The 25,774-nt window shown below is 41.0% G+C and overlaps 2 protein-coding genes across 5 annotated transcripts in view; both read right to left on the reverse strand.

Annotated features, from left to right (window-relative positions):
• Positions 1-10,456, reverse strand: part of LOC123256956 (heparan sulfate 2-O-sulfotransferase pipe-like) — a 37,570-nt gene extending 27,114 nt beyond the window's left edge. For 2 of the 4 annotated variants that reach the window (XM_032453750.2, XM_001958098.4), the window contains exon 1: positions 10,114-10,456. In XM_032453750.2, the coding sequence (XP_032309641.1) occupies positions 10,114-10,202 (89 nt within the window). In that variant the 5' untranslated portion in view covers positions 10,203-10,456. The remainder of the gene's footprint in view (positions 1-10,113) is intronic. The other 2 variants (XM_014908990.3, XM_032453753.2) reach the window with 2 other exon arrangements.
• A 2,345-nt stretch (positions 10,457-12,801) lies between these two features.
• LOC6493630 overlaps positions 12,802-25,774 on the reverse strand; it is a 58,424-nt gene continuing 45,451 nt past the window's right edge. Inside the window, exons 11-14 of the mRNA XM_032453748.2 lie at positions 21,870-22,511; positions 19,986-20,917; positions 17,602-17,969; positions 12,802-16,101 (exon numbers count right to left, since the gene is read on the reverse strand). Coding sequence (XP_032309639.1) covers positions 15,731-16,101; positions 17,602-17,969; positions 19,986-20,917; positions 21,870-22,511 — 2,313 coding nt within the window. The 3' untranslated portion in view covers positions 12,802-15,730. The remainder of the gene's footprint in view (positions 16,102-17,601; positions 17,970-19,985; positions 20,918-21,869; positions 22,512-25,774) is intronic.

Raw genomic sequence — 25,774 nt, forward strand, 5'->3', positions numbered from 1 at the left:
AACTGTGGTTACTGTGTAAAAAAAAAAGAGTGAAAAAAAACTCAACTTTCAATTGCAAATTGTGCGGCGTTTTCAAGGAACGTGCAACTGCAACGCTTCGTTGCAAATCTACAAACCTGCCACTCCCCGCGCCCAACACGACAAATCGTTTTTGCGTTTCTCGATACAGATGCAGATACTAATAGATATGTAGATACATAGATACAGTCAGACATCCATAAGAGCAACTGTCATAAGTCTAATCGTGAAGAAGTTGTGGGATTTATGGTTCACAGATTTGGCTATAAGATGGCTAAAAAAAGTATACTTATTTGATAAAAATAAATAATATTTTTGGAAAGTATTCCTACTATAGATAGATAGCTAGATGTCTAGATACATCCGTGCCAATCCATCTGAAGCTTAAAGTCTTAGTCACAGTCATGGTCGTTGAATAAAAGTGTCAATCTTGGCCAACATCATCGTCATCATCATTATCGCCTTCATCATTATCAGGGGCAAGACAATTTGCTCTTTTGTTTTCAAAAATTTCTTGGCCAAAAAAATGAACTAAACGTGATGGCAAAAATTGAATGGAAAGTAACTCACAAAAGTGACAGCTAATTTTGGAGAAGTTGAAGTAATATTTGCGAAACGTTTTATCGAATAGTTTTGAATTGTGGGAGTTACAAAAAGAAATTCTTTGTTTAAGAATTTCTGTAAAGTCACCTAAAGTTTTGGTTATAAAATACTCTAATGAAAAGCCTAAATAATGCATCAAAGACTTAAAGCCATAGCCCAGGTTTTTTGAAGTCTCTTTTGGTATGCATTCAAATGAAAACTACATAGCCCTTTTATAAACCGTCCAATTAAAATGTCATCCAACCCACTTTGCGTAGGAAGTTCCATTTTTTACTTTTATGCTCCCATTTAAATTCCCTTTTCCATTTCTGTGCTACTGGTACTGCTCTATGTGTGCAAATGTCAAATGCAAAGTGAACGAGTGAGGTGAAGCTTCATTTGGCTTAGATTAACGCGGCTTGTAATTAAGTTGTAAAACCTACGTGCGGGCTTTTCAAGTATCTGGCCCCCCACCTTGCCACCATCCATCCTAGCCACCATTCTGTAACCCTAAATTTCAGCTAGTACACCCATAAAAGTCCTAAGTACACAACACATATGTGTGTCGGGTGCCTTGGATGTGCCAGGGTAGCGGTGGAAAAGTTGTGGTAAAAATGTAACTGGAAATTCATTAAGCGTTGCCTTAGTTTTTCTCCTTCAAATCTTTGTTTCTATTTTGTTTTTTTTTGCACTATTTTCCATTTAAATTGCAGGTGTTGCTACCTGGTAGCTTCCAGCTGCCACCTGCAACATGTGTTGCCAGCTTCATGTTGACAAAGTCCATTAACACACTCCAATTGTCATTTGTTTTGGCTGCCGGGCTAGAATTTGTCCAATGAGAGGGATGGATGGGATGGGATGTGTGTGTTTGCTGACAATTAACGAATTTCATATCATGGCCATAAATCAGTCGGAGTTGCTGAAGTGTAGAATAGCCCTGGGTAGTGAGCAAGAGTACTCTGCTTTGTGCCAAATTGCTTTTGTGGGTCAAATTGTAAACAATTAACTGTTATGGCAACTGATTTCGCTGCGAAGTTTTGGCCTAAATGCGATAATGGATCAAGTCGGAGTGTGTGGCAGCCATTTAAGTGGCAGCCAAGGAAAGAGGCAGCAACTTCGCTTAATGACTGATAATCTCAAAGGTACTCGGAAAACAGTACACTTTAATTACTTATATTTTATTAAAATTAAGGCAAGAAATGCTCTTTCATAACTTCATATTTCAGTGGCAAAGACAAAAGTTCTCACTGGAAGCCAAGAAACTGTGGCAAGAGACCTGCTTTAAGCCTCTTTCTTCCCTTTCATTTCTCACTTATTTGACTTGCAACGAATGTTAATAACATTTTGTATCAACAACACCAGCAACAAACAAAATTTACGCACTCGACAACAGAAGCGAAACAACTTGGCGTTGTTTTGTTGCTCCTGTTGTCGCCGCCGTTATCGTTTCCTTTAACGAGCTCATCCTTGTTGCAACCAGCGCACGTGGCACGCCCCAACCGCCCACCACCCACTCATGCCTACGTGCCACGCCCTCCTCCTTCTCTCCCGGCCCAAATTCAGCCTCGAACTTTCTGGTTCTTGGTCGGCGACGTCTTCGCCTTCTTGGGTGCTTACTTTTACTACTTGACGCTGTCATTTGCGGCATTGCAATTAATTTTTGCCTGCTCTCCGTGTGTGCGTGGCAATGGAGGCGCCACAAATGGGGTTACACTGGGGAAAAAATGTGGCTAATTGTGAAGTTCTTTATAGCCAAAACAAAGAATGAATGAATGATTAGTACCGGGTATCATATAGGCAGGAAAATGCCTTCCTTGAAAAATATACCTTCCAAGAAAAAGAAGTCCTTTTTCCGTGCATAAGACCAAGAATATGTGGGCGGTATCGGGGCCAAATAACTTGGCACACTAATTTCTGATCTCTGGCTTGTTGCAAGCAACAAACAACAAAAACAAGCATGCAGCATGGAGGCAAGATGTGGGCGGGAAGGTGGCTTCCTAGTTGTCAAACGCTTCTCATTTAACGCCTGCATGGGCTCCAAAGTGCAATTGGAGGCGGGGCATAATATTGTGTCTTGGCTTGGAAATTCGAGCCGGCTTTTCCAAGCTGCCATTTCCATGATAACCATTCGCCTTGGTGTCTTTAGTTTACCTGCTCCGATTTGGAACGGGGGAATTGATACTGACAAAGTGGGCTTTAAGATAATTTCCAAAAGACATGGCAAATGGGCACCAGTTGTTGGAGATAGATGGCGAAAATAAAACTGCTCTTTGGATAATTAGTCTACATAAGGGGCCATTAATATAGAGAAGTATTTCATTTGAGGAAAATAATTTAGAGACTGAAGTAGAGAAGCTTAAATTTCGCAATTAAAGTCATTATAAAGTACAAAACTATCACTGCCCAAAGATAGTGAATAGGATAAATTTACTTTTCCCTACCAGAAGACATGACCCAAGGAGGGAATCCTTTCTCCCAGGCATCTGGCCAGTACCCATGGGCCACATTCACCAATTTGCGTTAACCGTAGCCGACTTTTCTGTCGACGTGCCCACCTCAAGGGGTGGCATTAAGTATTTGTATCACTCCCTGACTTTCACATGGCGAACCCGATCCGATTTGCTCATTTGTGATGTAAAAAGAGTGCCCCGTCTGACAGAAACTTGCCATTCAAATTGGTGTCAACCAGTCAACTGGACGCCAAAGAAAGTGGCGCCACAGCCGAGGCTGCTGTTTTCTGTTTCTTCTGTATTTTTGCCTTTTTTGCAGATTTTTATTTTGTTATACACCGCCCAGGCAGTTTCTCAGTTCGAGTCCGAGTCGGAGTCCAAGACCAAGTTGCAGTCCCAGTCACAGGCGATGCCAAAAGTAGGTCGCCACTGTCTCAGCGGGCAACTCGTTTAACCGACGAAGGAAAAACTCGCTTTGCACATGAAAATCTCAAAGAGAACGAACCGAAGGATATAAACCCAGTCAACAGAAAAAAAATAAAGGGATATGCATCATGTGGGACATCTTTGACTAAACGAGTCTAAGCTGCATTAGGATAAAATTTTATTTGCAATTTTATTTGTCTCCCCGACTGCCTCGGATCCAATGTTTTGCAAAAAGGAGGAAGTCAGGCGGGAAATTAATTAAGCAATTCAATTTCCCTTGCAGGTATTTGTCTGTCGTATGTTTGCAATTGCATTTATGTTAATTGGATGCCATCACCATGGAGAAAGGATACTGGATAAAACGGAAGGGGAACTTTTCCAGCAAGTGGCTATAAGAAGATCATATTATCGTTCTACTTATTAACAAGTTTACTGCAAAAGTGTCTTTGTTTTGTTGTCTTTCCAATTGGTATTGCAATTTTCTTGTATTTTGAATGGGTTTCGTAATCAAAATCCCCGCTTAACATTCATTTAAGCCACTTGTGGCCCGGCTAATTAAAGAGATCTACAACGTCCGGGAGGGATTAGGCATGAGCCGCCATTATCAAAATCATCAAAATGCAGCAGCCGGACCAAAGCCAAACAAAAGATGTAAGCTAAGTAAGCGCTAAACTAAACTCAGCATCAGCCGGCATCATGGCCTTTGTTTGGTGAAAGGCGATCCACCGGCTGCACCTGCCACCAAAAACAAAAAACATTAGGCTCCACCTAATATCCAAACATATTTGTTTAAGACTCTAAAACAGTTACCGTCGAAAGTACACGCACAGCATGTGACTACTGACCCCTCCGGAGAGCACATCTTTCAACAATCATTCCTCCAGCGAACCAAAAATGTGGCCCTAATATCTTTTCCCTCCTTCGGGGGGAGAAAAAAATGAAATGAAACAGCACGTGGGGTATAAACTTCCCTAAAACGAAGTAAAAAAAAAATTACTAATATAGGGTCTACCTTAGGTGGTAACAAAACGAAATGATAGCAAGATTTATGATTTACGAACATGATGCTGGAACATGTCCGATAATCCAATGTTGAGGGGAAGGCATCATTAAAATCAATTTTGATTTGCCAACCTCCTTTCACCGAGCTGTTCCGAGTAACAGCTGTCGCCTCTGCTCTGAGGAGCTGTAACTCTTATTGGGGGTGTTCCGTGGCAGGTTGCAACTTGCAACATCCGACATTCATTAGGGATCAATTTTGACTTTCTTCCATGGAAGCATGGACCAATTCCAAATGGTTTACCTCTTGGTGGGGTCAGCAATTTGAAGCAATCAAATCAATGCTTAAATGGGGCATGAAGCTTGGAATTTATTCATGGGATCTTTATTTCTTTTAAATCGAAAACTCCAAAGAGCCTCTACAAAGTTTCTTTATTTATATTTTTGACAGTCTGCCACCTTTTCGAGTTACTTAAGCTTCTTCCCCTTCTCCAAGTACCAATAAACTTTAATTTTTTGTGGGTCATAATAACTCTAATCGGTCGTCCATTTAAATCTGGAATGACCACTCTAAGAAAATACAGGCAAGATTTTTATTTTTCTTTTATATTTTTGCCAGCTTCACATACTTGTCATGCCTAGGCCAATCCCCCTGGCAATTAAAAGACCGCAGAGAGTGCAATTAAAAAATATTTAATTATAGTAAGGCTTGAGTTTGGGTCCGGACTCGGGATCCTCCTCGAGCTGTGGACCGATTTTCCGTTGCGGTTTAGCTTCCAGCCAGCGAGAGGCACATGACTTGGCCGGGCTGGTTCATGTGGTCATTACGTCATGATGCAGCTTTTGGAGTGGCCTGGCCAAAAGGCAAAATGGCAAAACGGTGGCGGGCGGGGTGGCCAGAGGAGGCGGAAAAACTTGGGGGAAAACTTGCAACTTGGGACAGACAGAAAAAACCGCATATTTGTCGTGAGCATTTTGTTACAATTTCAATTTTGGCCTGGTCCATTGTTGGGGGTCGGTTTCTAGGCTTCAGTCTCCGAAATGCTCACGGAATCTTGTAGTATTATTTATATTTTGTTTTTGTTTCTGAGGCGTTGTCTCGGCATTGGCTTCGCCATTTGCTCTGACTACTCGGCTACTTGGCGTTTGCTCGCATTTGAAAGTGCATTTGTTTCGGTCTTGGCCAATATTTGCCAACTATCAAACTGGTTTATTGCAGTTTTTTCTAGTTTTTCTCAAAAAAGTTGATGAAATGCTCTTTTATGGTGTGCCTCACAAAGCCTGAGCTAGTTTTGACTTCTCAAGTGCAAGGGACTTGGGTTTCACAGAAGGCCTGTACATATTTTCAATTATCATCCCACTGCCAAAAGTAGTGTTTTTTAAGCTTGACTGCCAGAAAAGTGAAAAGAACTTTAAAATGTGATATTCGCTAATTGCAGTTCAATGTTTTCACCTAACAAAGTGCCTTTTTCCGAATGTCTTGAGATGCCACCCACCTGGGAATCCGTCTCTTGGGAACCCAGACATGTCCCAACATCTCCGAGGGAGAAAAAAAACTGGCATAAAATATTCTGCTCGCCTAAATAGCCGGCGCCCATAAATCTCCAGCAGTTTGTTGGCTGTAAAAAGGTGATTTACATACTGAAGGAAGCCCCAAGTTTTCGGATCTTAACTCACTTTCGCTATGTGAGAGTAGAGTAGCGCGCAAGAAATTAAATTGAAATTTGCTCCGTCTGCAGTGGGCCAACTGAAACTGAACAAAAGCAACAAAACGCGGCAAACAAGTAAACACAATTTTAGCTCGCCTTCTTTTAATTTTTGTTGCTGCTTATTTATAGCATTTTACATGCATATTTGATCAAAAACAATCAAATTTTATGAGAAAGTACGAGATACGCACGAGACAAACATCTTTATATGTTTTTTGGGAAAACGAAAATTGAGGTTGCATTGCATAAAGATCATTTTTATGAAAGTGATGTTTGGGGCTTTTCTTCCATTGTTTGGCAAGGAAGTGCACAAACAAATTAAGGAGACTGATTTGCCGAAATGTGTTATTAATGAGTGGTATTCATATTTTTGGACAGGGCAGTGAAAGGTACATTAGATAATGAGAATATGCTCCCTTCGCTTCATGATTTGTAGTTATTAAATGAAAACACTTTGAAAACCTTAACCCCTCATCTTGATTTATTTCTTGATTGTCTCTCTGACTTTGAACCAGTTACACCTTTCAACTAATCCCACCTTCCTCTCGACTTCACCTTTTGCCAAGCAATTTACACTTTTTGCTCCGGCGACTTCAAACTTGAAACTCGTCGAGAAGAGACAAAAAATTCATCATTGTCATCATCCCTTGACTGTTACGCATTGCTGGCGACGCCCCTTTGCCCCCAGAGCCCATATTTGTATATCAAGTGAAAGCTATACACATAATTTCCACTTGTCTCCATAAATACATACAGGTATATACGACTTTTTTTTAGCCAAAAAGCGTTGCACATTTTTCACATGATTGTGTTAATCAGCTTTTGCTTTTCTTCTTACGGTCTACATACTTGGCTAAAAATAAAGCAATTTTGTTATAATCCAGACTCTTGAATAACGTAGAAAAGTAATAGATTCAGTCATGGGAGAAGACTACTTAAAATGTAGGTCTTTGTTTTTATGAGTCATTGAGCTCTAGATCATAGCTGCATGTGGGCGTTTGGGCCACTTATATTTTTGTTGGCCATCTCTGTTAGGTGCTAAACAGCTGCGGTCATAAATTGTTATAATAATATACAAAACATTTTGTGGGCTTTCACTTGCCAAAAGTTGCGTGCAAAATTATCAGTGAAAAAGGGTGAGATTTTGGCGGAGGGCTCTCATAGTTTCACCTGATCATGCGGGTTAGGTGTGAAGTTATCGGGAAAATTGTGTGAACTGCGGGCTCGAATGTTTGTAAAGTTTTCCATTTTAGTTCTGAAATATTTTTCGAAGTATTTCCAGGGCATTTTACTGCCAGCATGTATTTGAATCTAGGTTTAAATCATAGTATTTCAGTAAAAATATATGTGCTTTCGGGAAAAGTGAAATTTTTGGTTTGTTAATAAAAAGCTTTAATTTTATTTGCCTATTTTTTTCTGTATGGCTGTAATTTGCCACCCGCCAGTAGCCACTAGACGGTAATAATTAGCTTTCGCAGCGTGTAAACCCCACAAGTACACATCATTTCCATTGCAGTAACTCAGAGCAAATAAAACAAAACTGAAGACAAAATAAGAAACAAAACAAATCACAACACATCACTGAATGTAATTACACGAATGTGACTGACTGCAGATCTTGGCAGGGACTGATCGCAAAAAACCTGAAGAAAGAAAGAAAGAAAGACAGACAGAAAAGAAAGAGCCAAGTTAGTCTCTTCAAGCCCGGCTTAAAAATCTTTACTCACTCACTTGGTAGCCCCACATCTCTCTCCAACTTGACCTGCTTGGGGAGTGTTCTAAATAATTTCTGTCACGCTTCGGCTTGCATTGAAAGTAAAATTATTGTTAGGTAAGCCCTAATGGGTAGTCCATATGGAAAACAAATTAGAAAATGTAATTAATGCTAATTCATGCGCAAGTAAGCCTCATTGCATAACCGAATTTGATTCTATCCATGGCACTGGGGTGTTTATTACTGACTTTATAAATCGTTTTTGGCAGCTTTTTGTCGAGCGAGTGCATTGAACTCTGCATTATCGCGTGCCTGGTTAATGAAGCTGCCAAACATCTGTCGGGGAGTTGTTTAAGCCAAACCAATTAATTGATTTAATTAATATCAGTTTGGAAATGCACAAAAGAGTTGTGCAAATAACGACAAGTACACGCATCCATCCATACGGTTGGGGAATTATTGTTCCCGTGCCTCTCCCGTGGCATACATATTGATTTCTCTCATGCGATAAATCATATCCATACAGAAATATTTGCATAATTTTGTTGTCCAAACATTAAGATTGTCTTTTCGCTAAATTGCAGTGGCAATTGAAAACTGATATGAAAAAATAAAATAAATAAATGTTTACTGACGGACTGATTGAGTGACCAACTGATTGACTGAAATCAGCAGCTGCATAAAATTGTCAAAATGAGCGTAAAATTTGTGCAACGCCAGGACTTGTATCTATGTATATTTTAAAGAATGTGTTTAATTAATGCCAGTAATTCATATATTAAAAGTAATAATTTGTTGGGCAAATATGCAGAAAATGAGGATGGGGCTTAAGTGTTCAATGGAATTTGTTGGGAATGTATGCTGATTTAAATATAAATTCTCCTAATTCCAATTATGGTAATATCTACTAACCATGACTGGAGCTCATTTGGCCTTAATGAAAAGCTAATTTTCAAGAAACCAACAAAAGCTTGAAACGATCTTTTCCCAAAAGCCAATTAGTCCATAACATGTATAGTTAGTTTATCATTAGTTTACATCTCGACGCACTCGTTGCAACAGTTTTGGCCACAAAAATGAGAAAAAAAGGAGCGAACATTGCACAATGGCGGAATGGCGGACGCAGTGGCTCGGATCTCTGGCCTAAACACCTTTGAATGGCCAAAATTGTTATGGGCGACCGCCGAAACCACCGTCCGCCGACCATCAACCATCGACTAATGAGCGGGCAGTCAAGTCAACGGGGTTGGCTCTTAACTGAACTGAACTAAGCCGGGCTGAGTTCTGTAAAAGGCCAGAACAAACACTGAAAATGTTGGCCAAGACAATGCAACGCGGGTAGGTGGAAAGATACAGCATAGCTCAGCTCGGCTCTTTTGGCCACTTGAAATAGTTGAAGTTGAGTTTGGGTTTCTGTGGTTTTCCGTCTTTTCATCTTTGTAAACTGGCCCCAAGGTGCTACACCAAATGAATTATGAGAAGAATTGAATAAAAAAACGTCAGTAAAAAATAAAAGCATATAAACTGGAGCAACAAACTCAAATAAAAAACGGTAGCTTCAAAAATGTACAGTGAAAAAAGGGGCTATTAAGAAAAGATTATTTAAATTTTATTAGGGATGATGAAAGAGATATGATTCTCTTTTTATCAAAATGGAAGAAGTATAAAATAAGAACTACAAGTCTAAGGTCTCTATACTTTTTAGTGACTCTTTCTTATCATTAATTCTCATAAAGTTTTTGAGAAATGAAAACTTTTCTTTTGGTGTAGAACCAGATGCAATTAATTTGCTGACTGGCAGTACTTAAAGTCCAACATAAATGTTTGAACAACGTTTGCCAGCAATTTGAGATTTGATTTAATTATATTTATCAAATGCGTCGGCCCTGAAATGTCTTTCACTTTTAGCCAGCTGCAAAAACGGAAAGTTAATCGCTTTTTATGGAGAATCGAGAGCAGACTCTTTTTATTTTTTCTTCTTTATAATCTTCAGCCGGTCAGCCGGTGGACCAATCCAATCTAAACTACCAGCTACCAACTCAATTCCCAGGCCATTCAATAACCAATTATGACCGGTTTTCAATTAAACTGAAACTGGGAACCCAATTGCATTTCCTCTTCGAATTGAACTTCATTCTCGTAAAGTGAAAGAAATCTTTCTTTCTTTCGAACTCTGGTTTCTTAGCGTTTTCGAATGGACTCGCATCGCACTTACCGCTTGGGGTACGGTATACGCCGATATTTAAAGGCATTTTCCACATCGCGCAGCTTCATTTTGTACGAACGTTCGGCGTTCAGAGACATTCAATGAGAATTACACAAAAATAAGCACAAAAAATGCGCCGGGAGATCGCTTGAGATCTTTGGCAGACCTTTCTTGGCCAATAAGAATTTTCCGGTCAGTACACAATAAATAGTTCACTTCGATTCCCGGTACGAGAACGGGTTTCAAGATAGACGTCCGTTGAGCTCGACGATCGCGGCTTGACTGAATGTTCCTCGGGGCTCTTGGCCGCCTTTTTGGCCAACTTTAAGACGTCGATCGAGCGTTGGCTTACGCTTTTTACCGTTCATTGTTGTTGGCAGCTGGCTATGTTTGCTTTTACCATTTTCTTCGCTGCTTGCGATCACTCTTCTCTTACCTGTGTTTGCTCTCTTTCGGCCAGGTAGATCTCTTTTACCGCCCGGTGGTGGAATATTTTCGGACGTGACTGTAGCCCATTTGTCTGTGGTAACATTTTTATTATTACCCGACATCTGACATTAATCTACTTGAGCGTATTTATTTAGGTCGTCCAAACAACAGTTGGTCTTTATTCTTTACTCTTTTCGGAAGGAATCTAATTTTCAACACTTGTCCAAATATCCTTTATTGGAACAGTTGGCCAAAACCCTAAAATGAAACAAGTTTCGTGGCAAAAAAAATAAAGAACGAACTAATACATAGCTTAAAGACTATTTTAGCCAATTTTCGGTTTCTTAGAGGAAGAGAAAATTAGAATTAGAAACTGGTTTACCTTTGAACTTATCGCCCCTTAATGGGCAGTCGAAAAGTTGACCTTCCCGCTTTTGTAATTTCCATCGATTAATTTTTGCCAGCCGGAGCATAAATAAAGATTCTTCTCCATTCTTTGGGCTTCTCGGATGGTTCGTTTCCTAAATCCAGATTTCTATATACACATATTTTTCGCCAAAGTAGTTTTTTTAAATTTCTATAGAAGTTTCGTTGCCTCAAACTCCGCACTTGCTGTCCGCCGAGCACATTGACCTTTATTGGATTATAGACACTTCAGGTACAGTGGGTTTCAAAAGTTTGAGGTTGGTACTTGAGGGGTTTGGTGTTAATAATGGAGAGATTACAATGTAATCAATATTAAACATTTTGTATAGATTTTTTGGAAGTAGACTTTCTCTGATTAAAATCTGAACATAGCTCTACCAATAAGAAAAATTAAATAAAAAGTAAGATATCCCCACTTGAGGCTCTTCTTGAAAAAGATTCTATCAATTAATTACAGCAATATTTTTTAACTTAAAGTTTATGATTTTAGACAAATATTTGTTAAAATCACTGTGGCTTTCTTACCCACCGGCTGGCGTCTGACGGCTGTGTTTAAGCCAAGCATTTACTCACAAAAATCTGCCTAGGTCTACATTTTTCAGAACGACAAAAAAACTGATTGTTTATACTTACTAATTTTTTTATTCAGCAACAAGTTGAAAATTCGTGTAAATTTCTCGATAACAATGGCAAAAAACTGAAAAAACGCCAACGTCAACATGCAAAATACCTAAAAGAATGTAATAATAAAAACTAAAGGAAATTATGTTGGCGGCACATGCCGAAAGTGTGGATAATGGAAAGCATTTCTGTAATTAGCACCTGATAGATGAAAGGTGAGTTGCAGAAACCAGAAGGGTTTCTGAATTCAGAAAATTGGCAAAGCGCTTGCGAGTTGCAGGCGATGATGATGATTGTCTCCATCGATTGAGATAGATGATCGGACTCTTTCCTCGATTTCGAAACATTTGAGTCTGTCTTTAGTTTTCACATTTTCAACGTTTATCAGCTGTCCAAGTTGGTTTACTCACCACAAACTTGGCTGTTTCATTGGCCTTTTTGCTACCAATTTGTGCTGAGTTTGCTACTCAATTGTAAACAATTGCAGTTTGGCTCTGAGAGTAAATATGCATAGCTATGTGCTTGTGGCAGGTGGCATTTATATTAAGTTTCGTGGGTGGCTTTTAGAGTTAAGCAATAAATTACAATTAACAGCTATGTATTTAAGGTTTCTGATATTTTTTCTTTCTCCCAAATTACATTATAAAGTAAAATTCAAATACATTACCGTTCCTTACCCTTTAAAATACCAAATTGCCTCAATAATCCAGTGCATTTGCTGAGCACACATAGAGGAAAATTAAACCCTTTGCTATCAAAACCATTTCGGCCAAGTCCTGGGGCCATAGTTGCCAGGGTCAGCCACAGAGCTGGCGGACATGAACACAGAGTCACCGAAACTCGGCAAGGGTGTTTCAGGTTCCAGCCAAACACACACAACACGACATTCGGTGGCTTATGTTTTATGCGGGTTAACAGTTCGGGGGTTGGGTGGCATTCAAGCCCCATAGCCCCATCCAGTCCGGGCCAAAAACCAAAGCCTGAAGCATTTAACCTGGCTTTAACACCATCTCGTTCTATTTTCCAGGAGTAGGAGGAGGCCGACGACGACGTCCAATGGCGGTTGCCCGGATGCGGGCAATCAAAATCTGTGGCCTACTTGACTGCAAGCTATTTGGACTCGATTTTGAGTTTCGGCCAAGTTTGGCTAACGGTTTTCCCCCAGGCGTCACACCCAAGCCCCTCCCAAATTGATCTAAATTTTAAACAGGTGTTCTATTTTAAATTTCAGTTTTTTTTTTGTTTTATTTTTGTTTGGTTTTGCTTAAAGTTCTTTTATGGTTTTTAATTGTCTTGGTTTTTAAATACTCGTTTCTTCTATTTGATTCAGTGCGTCATTATTTTAAGGTTTCCTTTTCCATATACGTATAATATCTCTATATAAATATTTGGTTTAGTTTTATTTATCATACAAGTGAAACTTATGCTATCGAACTGCCAGACCAAATAAAGACCAAAACTTATGGGGAATTCAAAAAGTGATGGAAAGTGGCAACAAAAGACTTCATCTCCCATTATATCTCTTTAAGATTCTACTTCTCATGGGTCTGTTTTTTTTTTGGGTTTATTAATTAAGTATGCGTAGAATGTACGCAGTTTGACTATTTACACAGATGTCTGTATTTTAATATTATTTATCATAGAGCACAGGGTTCGCCCCAGTCGCCATTGCGTTACTCGTTTTTTGTCTACTTTATTTTCGAACATTTCAAATAAATTACATGCAGTGTTTTATGAGCGGTCATAATTCAATTTCTCCGTTCATATCGTTTATTCGTACTTTATCTTTGAGTTCTACTTTAAACACAGTTGGCACAGAATTTTCATAGTTTGGTTTTTGGTTTGAGAGAAGGAACTGAACCGAACTCATGATGGTGATGGAGAGGTCTTTTTTGAGGCGACAGTGCTGGCCACTGAAGTAGCAACTTCTGGCCTTAAATTTGGCAATTTAAACGCACTGCCTATCTGCCAATATTTACTCGTTATACCTCGTGTTTGTTTTTTTTCTTCGCCCTCAATGGCTGGCAGACAAAATGCATTTCTCTGGCCTATTTGCCAATTTTAATTAATTTAATTTCGTTTCATTTTTATATAGTTCTCTTTATTATTTTATCTCTTATATGGATGCGTGTAAAATATCCTATACTGCCTGTGTGTGACTGGAAATAATAATTTTTTGTTTTCCATAAAATTGTACAAAGTGCGCATCATTTGATTTTTTTTTCGGCTATAAATATTTAGGTTATTTGCTATCAAAAAATGCCAACAGAAAATATTTGATTTTATTTATGCATATATTTCCCTTTTATTTTTTTATGGTGACTAAATCATTTGTATATAGTTACTTATTTTTTTATACACATGCATTTTGGTAAGGTTCCATTGAAGTTGAAATTTTAATGGGTTTTTATGGATGTGAGTTCCGTCTGCATATGGCGGAGGTTTTTAAATTTTTAAAATTCTCATTGCAGCCAGTTGGATTTCGTATGTACCGTTTTTATAATTCTTTCCTAGCTTTAGTGTCTATAAAATAAAGTACTTATGTCTTGTTTTTTGCTCTTGTTTGGTGTTTGCTTAATTCTAACAACTGCCAAAAGTTTGATTGTTTATTTGGATTCTGGTGTCTGGATTATAAGCCATGGCTTAAATGAGAGTTTCGGGATACATTTTTACGACTCTTCTTTACTTGTTTGAATAACATTAGGAATACGATCCATGGTAGCTACTTATGTTGAACCATTCTGTGTGTCGAATTAGGAAATAAAATGCTGACAAAATTATTTACATCTGATTTATATTTTAAAGTTTAGAATTGTTTTGGCAGTTCCCTTGATTTATATGAAAGAGTGAACATATCTGTGGTTTGGAGCTCTACTTAATCCGTTAATAACAATTTACTTTATCCATTTGTTTGATCGATTTGCATATAATGAACCACTAAGTGATGCTCTCCGCTTACGTGTTTTCGGTGCAGTACGATACAAAAACCCAAGAGTGCCTCAATATTAATAGACTACATACTAGCTATTGCCTATACATACATATGTGTGTATATCGTATCATGACCTCATTTTTAATTAATTAATTGTTAATCATGTAAATGCTTCGATTTGCTTGTGTTTAAACATAGTTCAGTATGTGCATGCCTTAGATCACAACACTGTAGAGATTTTCCTCCTCATATACTCCTCCCCAAACTCACATTCATGAATGCTGCCAACAGTTGCCTCTAGACTTATCCTACTGCCTTAAAACCTAGTGTCAGAGGGGGTCTGATCTATACAATTTCATTGTAGTTACTTCGCTCGTCCATTTAGTTGCTAAATGTAATTTGTTTACTTCCTTTAATGGGTGCTATGTGCTATACGTTAAACATGCCAATGGCATCTACGAACTGCCCACAAATTGTTTGCTCTCTAGCGGATCTAAATGTATTAAAGGTACCTAATTTACAATAGTTATTTCTGATTTATTTACCTTTTTATTATGCTTTTGCTTTTGTTTATTTTTCTTTTAGTCTTGATAAAAAACATTAGTTCGATTTGTAATTAAAAAGAATAAATGCAAATGGAAGTCAAAAGTGGTTTCAAGACAGAAAAATGTATTCTGTAAAAAGGTGTTTCAATGGATGCTTTTTGGTGAAGTTTTCAAGATTCTCATTACTTTATTTTATCAACAACTGCGATAAAAACTATTTGATTAATAAAATCATAGCTTTGACTTCTATTTCAAAACCAAACTCTGAGAACGAAAGTATGTACAGACTTGCAGACTGACTAGCTAGTAGAAGAACCTAAAATAACACAAATATGAAGATCTACTTTTCCTCTAGGCGGCTGATCAACTTTTCCCTATGACTAACCACACACATTCGCGCTCAATTTGTTACTCCCAGAAGCATTTAGAAAAGTTATCGACTTAAGTATAGTTTCATATAGTGTTCATACCATCAGGCGTTGCCTCTGTATCTTTAAAATCTCCAGGCCAGATTTTGAACGGGTTCAGGATCAGCCGTTGTCCGGTGATCCTCCGGTCAGGCCGTCTCCATGCAAAGCTCCACATGATCATAGGTAAAGCCACAGCCGGCGGCAACATATCACACGGTGGTCTCCCGATCCACGTGGATATATTCGACCGGCTGGAGCCCATGTCAGGAGGCAGGGTCGATGTAGAGCGCCTCCTTCTTGAAGTCCTTCTTCAAAGTGCCGATGCTGCCCGCCGACAAATTGCCATTGCTAGCTCCGTTCATGAAGCCAATGCCCCCTACTCCCACGCCACCCATGCCGCCCATGCCACCCACGCCCACACCCACACCCACACCACCCATGCCGCCGCCCTTCTGCACCACCGACTTTTTCCGTTTGCGCATCAGGCCGAACATGCAGAATATGAGGCAGGCGGTCAGGGCGGCAGCAATGCAGCCAAGAGCGGCGAATACACCGCCGGGCAACTCCAGGAGCTTCCGGGCGGTACCGCACTCCTCCTCAGACTCGTCGAAGCCGCTGGGGCAGTTGTGATGACCTGTAAATGGATCCACAAGAGATGCAGTTAGAAAAATGTTTGATTTTGTATCATACAGGAACTTATTTTACCTTAAAATAATGAACATCATTAAATTAAGACCCACTCTTATGAAAGTAAATGCCAAAGCCTTTAAATTCCTTTAACATTTTTTGTCAGTGTGTACAAGCCCTGGAGCACCAAGAGATAGAACCTGAGGAGTCTCGCATTGATTGAAAAATGGAAAGTGGATCTGGCACTCGGGTGGGGTGCGGTGGCGTGGACTCCTCTAAGGTTACAAATTGAATGCAGTGTCACTTGAGTGGCCCTTGGGGTCCGAAAGCTTGTTTAATGCCCTGGCTTTTGTGGTTAACCAGACCCAGATGCAGGCGCGCCTGGCTGCCCATAAATAATTGAAGCTAAAAAGGCAAAGTCCAGGCCAGCCTTTGCTATTTTTTTGCATTCTAGGAAAGCATTCAAAGAGTTGGTTGGGCTTCAAAATAGTTTTATTGGCAAAGTTTTAAAGATAAAGGTATTTTTTTGAAGAAAATAGTAAGTTTTCTAGCTTGGTTTTAGGTCAATTGATGCTTGAATCATAAAATATTTAATATTTCGTGTTGCAGTACATTTAAAATGGAAGATAGTTTCTTTACAGGGTATAAAATAGACCACTGTATGAGTATTTTATAATTTTTGCAGCAATTTTTTGCTCAACTCTTCATCTCTCAAGTGCATTGCAAATAAGTTTGGCACAGCTGTTGCGGCCATTTGGGTTGCCGCCGGACTGGGACAAACTTTTTGTGCAAGACATTTGGGGTTTTGCTGCTGCGGGTTTGTCCAACAACCAACAACGTACAACCACCGGCTACCACCAGCTCCAACCAGCTTCCACCAGCCGGCTGCAACAACAACATCATCAGTCCAAAGCAGCGACTTGCTGCAACCAGCAGAAGTGGTGCAGTTGTCAGGAAACTTTGCCTGATTACAAAAACGTGGACAGCTTGCATTGAAATTAACAGACAAGCCGGCCACAAGTAAAATTTTTGGTTGCCTGCTTTCCGGGCGCAAGTCCTGCAAATGGAAAGCCAAAGCCCGAGCGCCAAATCACGTACAAATAATGCAAAGCATCCGGCGAAGAGGGTTGCCCGTAGACTTTAATACAAACTCTACTATATATTCTGGATCTCTCCAGCTGTCTTTAAAGAATAAATACAACCATTTGGAGAAAGTATTCAGTCAATATTATAGTAGATTGTTTAGACAAATGTTTATTAGACTGGAATGGAAAATTTGGGCTAATTTTTGAATATTTTTTGACGTCAAAACAGCTTAAATTTATGGGCTTTCTTTATAAAAATAAATTGTTCTTCTTAAAAACTTCAACTGATGGAGGGAGGGAACTTTATTCCTTATTGAAATCCTTACAGAAAATAAATAAAGCTAACCCTAATTATTGTATCGAAACCCTTCTGCCAACCCTCTGGAAAAGGACTGTGGCCACAATTTGCAATCTGTACTTACCATCACACCACAGGCTGGCCGCTATGCATGCATCAATTTCAGGACATTTGTATTCGCAATCCGACTCCTTGGGAAAGAAGCCGAACTCGTTCAGCGTTTCATTGGCCGTCGCCCCGCCTGCAGAGCCTCCGGCGTTGCTTCCCGATCCGGCACCACCAGTGCCCGCCCCACCCAGGCCCCCAACCCCACCGCCGCCCGAATGGGAGGTGGGCGAGGAGGACTGAGTGCCCAGGCCCGTGGTTACGCTTGCATTCACATGCAGGTCCAATTGCTGCAGGAGAGCGTTCTTGGTGCGATGGATCTCCAGCCACGTGAAGCCAATGTCGCCGGGCTCCTTGAGAATGGGTTCCAGTACCAGGCTGACGGGTCTGCAAAATAAGGGATAAATTAAGAAAGATGTTTAGAGCACTGCGATAAAATAGGTCCTTAATTTAAATCTTATGGCTATTTTATCTATTAATCTTAAGCCTTTGACAGGCTAACTTGTAAGCATTGCAATTTTACATATTAAGAATATTCTCTCAGTGGTAGGTACGCAAAAATAGCCGACAGAAGTTGTAAACATTTTAGCAGGAGGCTGGCGCTATCCCCCACCGCTTCTGTCATGCTCTACATAACTTTTGTGGCAATTTCTTTGGCCAGGCCAGAATGAAATGGGCGGATGGAGGGATATGCCATCCTGGGTATCCTTTAGCCAGCTCCTGGCACCTCCACTGCCTAGTAGTTGCTCAAGTGCAACTAATTACGCGCAACTTTCTAGTTTCCATAGACAAAATATCTTATTCAGAGTTGGCTTAAGTCGCGCATTAAGCGAGTTAGCCATCAAAGTTTGGTGGAAAGAACCTCCCGAGAATTGGATTCATCCAGTACTCGTCTAAAACCAAAAATTGGTCCAGTAATTGCATTTTGGTGTAAAATTTTGTGCCTTTAAAGTATTCTTTATCACATTAGCCATTTTTCAGCCATAAACTGGTAATCGGATTGCCCAGCTTGTGAGCTTGGCTATTTTAATTCACAGATGAGTTGAAAAGCTGACAATTAATTATCTAAAAAGGCTCGACACACTCATTAGCCGGCACGGATATCCAGTGCACGGTCCAATTACCCTTCGGGGTCCCATAAAAATATGTTTTCACATGTCGTCCACAATGCAATATTTTCTTCCCTCCTTTTTTTTGCTCGGCACTCGGTATTCTTTTCCCCACTTTTTTATGTTCTGCGGCGACAAAATTGAGCAAAATGCAAACATGGGCGAAAGCACAGGAAAAAAGAATAAGGCTGACCATAAAATTTAATGGCAACACGTTAAAAGCAGGCGGGGCAAAGAGGTTGGTCAACTGGCCAGAGTTTTCCCCTAAGAAACGAGTCCAACGAGTCCAGGTTCAACGGTTCATTTCGGTGGCACGCACCTTGGACATAAATTGCCAGAGCACATACGGCCAAGTTCCAGGAGGTAAAATATCCTTTTACCTGTATTCATGCCACACCTCCAGCTCCTTCCCTTGCATTTTCAACCTGTCTTTGCCTTATGGCCGTTTTGCATGTCCCATTTGTACAGTAGATGGTAAAGAGTTGGGACTCTCATTTAAAGGAATTCTTTAAAAAGCGGTTTAAGATCGTTCAAATATTATTATCACAGTTATAAACTGTTCTATGTGAATTGTGGATTAATTATTTTATTTTTAAAATGCTATAGTAATTAATATGGCTCCACTCTATTTTCTTGACCGCCATTGTCTACATGTGTTCCTGTCTGACGGCCATTTTTGTTTGCCTGGACTTCGTCTCGTTTACGTTTCCATTTTTTCTCCCTGCTCCTACTCTATAGCATATTTCTTTGCGCTCAATTTCCTGTATTTTGTTGCCGTCGTAGCCATTTCCTGTTATTGCATTTTTAAGCAGGACTCTTTGATGGAGCTCTGAGGAACTCCGAGGCGAGTGTTGAGTTTGGAATAACTGGTGGTTGGGCAAGAAATGCAAAAGTTCTTACTCCTGAAATATTAGCAACTATTAAAATGCAATTAATTTTGAGCGAAAAATTCCCAAATACACTCAAACTAAGAGGCTTTTTGTGTAGTGCTCAGTTGTTCGAGTAGTCCTAGCTCATATGCCATTAGGCTTGAATGTTTTCAAGTCCATTTCGGTTTCTTCTTTGGAATTTTGTATTTTTCCATTTTTATTTCGCTTGAAGAGATGCTGGGCGCTTTCAAGGGGAATGGGTAATTGGTCAGGCAGGATGTGTGGGCGAAATCATAGCGTGAAATTGTATAAAATACGGCTTTATTTTAGGACATCGCAATTCTAAGGAATTGGACTTGAATGCATTGTTGAATTGCTTAAATTTAGGGCAAATATTTTATAAATTATATAGGATTTAGACTTACTTATTCAGGAACAAGGGCTGTCCATTGGTCCAGTCTTCAGAGAAAATGTGAAGGGACGTCGGCCTGGGTCCACTTTGGGCTGGGCACACGACCCTCATGGGCCGCAAAGGTCGTCCCGAGTAAACCATCAATCGATTCTTGGTGTGACACCTCATGGCGTCCTCGGAGGTGGGATCCACCGGCAGATAAGCACCCCAAGTCTGGACGAACAGCGATCTCTCGGCGGACTGGGCTTCGATGTACCAGGCCAGACCCTCGCAGCTGGCATCCTGGGTCTTCAGAGGATATTTTAAATCATCCTCTCCGCCGGCGCCCTTCAGCTTCAGCTGCTTCCTGCAGTCCGGCTGCCGCTTAAACTCATATGAAGCTGAGAAGAAAACATCTGCGAAATCCTCGGATATATTCAGTCTCGTGACTGTAAACGTAAGCTCCATAATCCGCGAATGGGACACGAAGGTGAGCGGTGCATTGGAGTAAAGGGCACTCGAATTGTCACAGAAGCAGCCCAGCTGGATTTTCACGTCCCTGAAGGGGACATCGAATAATCTCAGCTCCGTGATGCGACCCTCGGGATCCAGTTGATTGCAGCGAGGTCTGCCCGTATGCAGGTCCGAGTCCGTGGTGCAGGCTGTACCATCGCCGAAGGACACGTTGTGCAGGACCAGCTTAACCCGCTCCGAAGGACCAGCCTCAAAGCGGTACAGGCAGGTTATGTTCTTGGCTCCTCCTCGCCCGTAAAGGAATACGTTTCTTGGCACCTGGATGTTACCCTTCCTCTTGCGGAAGACCCTGGAACATAGTGGCGGTACGGGATCCTCGCCGCGTCGTCCTGCCCAGGTTTCTCCGCCCTGTTCCGTGTCCACAAACTCGTAATTCAGGGCAAACTGGGCCGGGAACAAGGCGGTGCCCGTATGCGTGTGGAACTCCAGTTTCTGCAATAAAAATTTTGGTATTTTAGTGATTGGTTGCACTGCAAGGTTTTCTTGTTTGTATTTCAACAGCTAGACTGCTATAATTCTACCGTTTCTAAGCAATTTTTCGTACAGTGTAGCAGTTGCACAATGCGCAAAGGCTTCAATTTGGCATCACAATATTTGCAGTTCATATTTGTTAACGCCGAGCGACGTCAAAAAGGCTAAGCAAGCTTATTGCGGTTGTCTGTTTGTCCGTGCATGCCACCACCCCCAAATCGGGATCCACCGCCACCCACTCCCTACCCACTCACCAACAGCCCGCCCCATCGTATTTGCGCACAAAGCGCTGTGGTGCTTTGGCGAATTTGAATTTCCCGCCTGTGGGACACGCCTCCCAGGGATGCTCCTTCGTTATTTGTGCACGTCTGGCGATGCAGTCGAGTGTTTAATTTGATTAATTTTGTCAAGTTTAAAGCAAACACGAAGCGTTCTGCACTCTGCCAAAAAAAAAAAAGAAGAAGGAAAGGTGGCCCACGCTCTTGATAACTGCCAACGTTCAGTTGTATTTTGGCATTTTTGTATTTGTTGTGAGAGCCCTTGGGCGTGGCAAATTGGGCACTCGGCACTCAGAGTTCCAGCACTCAGGCACCCCAGCCTTTTGGCATTCGTTACTCGGCAAGTCGACAAGTCAAAAAGCCGAATTTTCTTATTTTTTCATTTATATTTTTTTAAGCCATGGCACACGGCGAACAAACAAAAACAGCGGGCACTGGCAAATGAGAAAAGTCCTTTGGTTTAGTCCTTATTTTCCTTTATTTCGTTGTGATAGCAAACGAAGCCTAAAGGTAGGCAACTGTTTTCGTTGGCAAAGCTACAGGAATTGCATATTTTCCGGCTGGCGACTAACTTAGAGACTTTAATTACTGCAGACTGCCAAATCGAAATCAAGGATCAAGAATAGTCAACTTACCAAATCCCTTCCGGTGCTGACGTAACTCTCCAGGGGACTGCAGGGCCTCTGCTTGTTTCCGCCCATAATGGCGCTACTTCCGCTCACGCCACTCCCGATGGCCGTATGATCGCAGAGCTTGGGCGTCTCGTAGTCGTAGATCTCCAGCATGAGGCGCCTCTTGCCTTTGGAGCTCATCAGGGCGATGGCACTGTTCCGGTCCGAGCTGACCACAGCGGCGGCGGAGACCTCCTTCGAGGACTTGCCGCTCGAGATGAAATTAAGGCTGTCCTTGACGCCACCCACCTGTTTACCGGCTCCCCCGGCCGATCCTCCGGGTCCACCGCCCTGGTAGCCACTGTACTTATTCTCCTGGTTGAAGACACTGGACTGAGTGGGGCCGTAGATGTAGGTGTCCACCGGATTCCAGGCATTGTCGATGTTCACCCTCAGATTTCGGTTCAGCTTCGGATTGCTGGCACTGTAGTAGTAGCTGCCGTAATTGCTCTGATTTAGAAGCGTGGGCTTGCCCCCGTCGGCGGACGAGGCCACGGGGGGAGGTGGGGGTGGTTGCCCGGTGGTTGAACTTGTCGATTTCATGGGCACATATGTTCCATAGCTGTCCCACATCCTCAGGCGGGTTATCCAAGGCGGCAGATCGCTCTAGAAACAGAGATGGGATGTAACGATATAAAGGAGAACACATGTTATTGTTTAATTCTCTTGTTGACATTATTTTTATGTACACTGGGAAAAAATATTTCATAGCTCTTAAAAAAGTAATGGTTTATAGGAAAATATATCTATTGAACTTGTTAAATATTTATTAAAGTTTTATTTTAATGTAACATACAATTTGTAGTCCTTAAGTCCCTAAGCTGTTTTCCAGTCTATGAAACCTCTGCCCTCTGCCTGCCTGCTTTTCCTTTGACGAGGATGTGTTTCCCTTTGTTAGTTTCCCCTCAGCCCTCACCACTCTTTTTTTGTCACATGTCATATTCAAACAGTTGCAAGTGTGAGTTATTTGTCGTCTGTCACTGTGCCCCCACGACACAACACCCCTGACCCGGCACTACCCGGCACTACCCGGCACTATGTGTTGTCAGAGTCTTTGCATTCTTCAGAGTCTCCTTGTTGCCGCTGCTGTTGTTGTTGTTGTTTGCAGGCATTAAATATTTTTCCTAGACGCCTCCTTGGCTGACAATGTTTATGTTTTCCCTTCGCATTCCGTTCCATTCCAGTTCCTAGGCCCTGATTATTGTTGACTGTGTTAATAATGGAAAAGACAGTTGCAAACAGCTGTGGCTTGACTGAAGTAACAGACTCCGGACGCGGACAAGCCGGCTGCTCCGAGAAGTGTCGGCCCAGAAACTAACTGACAGCCATTTAAGGCCCTTGGCCCTGTTCATTTCATTTCGTTGATTTCCGAGAACTTTGCCGGGCTTATTTTTGAGTTTTTTAATGGAATGGTAGACCGAAATCTTAAAGAAAACTATTAAATTTGAAGATACTTCTTATCTCTTTCTAGACAATTCCTGTAAATTGCATAAATATTTCATAAATTATTACTTTCATTTCTTTCAAGGCCTACAAATTCCAAAGACTAAGACACACAAGTAAAGGACACACAAGGTCCTTGACTCTCCTGGATGGAGAATCGTTTGCTGCATAAGCTTTTCACCTGTCGTCTAATCAGATAAGTTCAGGACATCTTTTCACACACATTCTGAAGGTCGTTCTCTGTCTAGACGCATTCCAGAATAACACGATGACATCTTAATTTATTTTTGGCAGACAGGTGCGTGAAAACGCTTATAAAATTTCTGTTCCAATTAATTTGGCAGCCCCATGCCAGATGAATTGGTACTGAACTCTCGGCACAACACCCACACAATTGCCTTTTCCGTTTTTGGGCCACTCCCACTGCTCCGCGCCGCCCCAAGGATGCTCCTCTCTGTCCGTGTCAATTGCAGTTGCCTCACCTACACTTTAAATTGCGAAAAATGAAAAGCTGCCAGGAGCATACAAATAAACAAACAAAAAAAAGCGAAAAAATGGGAAATCGTAGAGTGGGGGGAGTGTCGAGTAAAATAAAGCAAGACAACTTGGCAGTAACACCTACAATCCATACACTGAAAAAGAATCCTTGCACGGTTTTCTTTTAAAACAAAGCTATAGAGAATGAATACAAAAGGACCTTAACCAATCTTTGTGATTTATTCTGTTGTAATTCCTATTTTTTTGTCAGAAATAATTTTTTCCAAGAGGTAACAATTTTTTTCTGTGCCTTCACCTACCGCCCACCACCCACCGAACAGTTTACCGCCCACCCAGCCCCTCCTTTTTAGCGACAACAAACGGGAGTACAATAAAAAGTGACAGAACAAAAATATGTGAAAAATAAAACACAAAGCGGGCGACTCCGGTGGGCGGGTGGACAACGAGAGTGGAAACGGCAAAAAACAGTTCATGAATTTTTTAACAGAAGCAACAACAAAAAATAAGTGACAAAAACAACAACGTAGAGGAGCAGGTGGGGAGGAGAGGGGGAAACTGAAGTCATTGGTGGGAACGTGGGCGAAACATTATATATATACTCGTCCAGTTTTTTTTTTGTTTCTACCGGTGTGGGGTTCAACAACAAGCTCACAAACAAGTGAATGGGACTTTTCTAAAAAGGAATAAACGTATAAAAAATTAAAAAAAAGAACCAAACAAAAAGCGGGCCAAAACAAACTTTTTAAATTAAGAAGCAAAGTTAAAACTCCTACAGAAAACACAAAACAAGAATAAAAAACAAAAATGACGGCATGGGAATGATTGGAGTATGGCTGCAGTGAAATGTTGAAAATACTTGTAATGCGACGACATTTATGAGACCGCACAAAGCGCTGACACGTACCCCCTATCATTCCACCTGCCATTTGTTTCCTGTGATCAAGAACCAAGTGGATTGGAGTAGGGGCAATGTGGCATAAAGTAACAAACACCTGGATCAGGAGCTGGCAAAATTGACAAGAGTTTCAACTTACAGATACAATTATTCTACAATTTCAGAAATGCTAGTGTCTTTGGTCGGATGATATTAAAAGTTGTATTACAAATGCTTTTTAAAAAATGTATTTTATCAAATATACAAGACTATTCAACTTGTATTTTAATTTTTATAAAATTTTCCACCTTTGGAATGTTTCAATTTCATTTTCTATTTACTTTGGAATTTTCAATTCCTCAATGACTCGAGCTTAAGCATAAAGGAGCTTCCCACATAAATCAGACCACGAGCACCTGTCGCTGGGATGCCATCCAGTTCAAATGAACTTACGCCTGGCCTAGCCTAAATGACCATTCAGGTATCTCTGGGGATCTGGGGATCTGGGGAACTGGGCGGGGAAAGGCTCTCCAGCCCCATCAGCCTTTGAGGCACTCACTGACCCGACATTACGCGCTATCGTAGTTCGTCCAGGTGAACTCAAAATTCTACCTTGACACAATTCACGGACCGTTAGGCAGGCGACAACGAACATTTAAAATGCACACGCCACTATGATGAGAACACGGCAAGAAAATAGGGGCATTTATTAAAAAATGTGTGCTGGTATTCAAGTGACTTTATTCAGGGACATTGCTCAGATGTGCTATAATGAGATTTTAATTTTAAAGCTCCTCATTTTTCCCAGTCCCCTGACGAACCTCAGGTGGAATAGGAGACAGCAGGACATTATTATGCACCCTTGTGTTTGTCGGCAGTGTCGCATTTCGACGCAGTAGCTTTTGCCAACGGGCAGACTTCAGACTCAAAAATGTCTCGTTAGGAGTTGCGTAAGCTTTCACTTAATTATACATTTCATACGATGTATTTCTATAGCTGCATTTTTAATTGGCCAGCAGAGACAAAGTGTCGACCGACTGGCACTAATAGCAAA

This window comes from Drosophila ananassae, chromosome 2R (genome assembly GCF_017639315.1).
Source record: "Drosophila ananassae strain 14024-0371.13 chromosome 2R, ASM1763931v2, whole genome shotgun sequence".
NCBI lineage: Eukaryota > Metazoa > Arthropoda > Insecta > Diptera > Drosophilidae > Drosophila > Drosophila ananassae.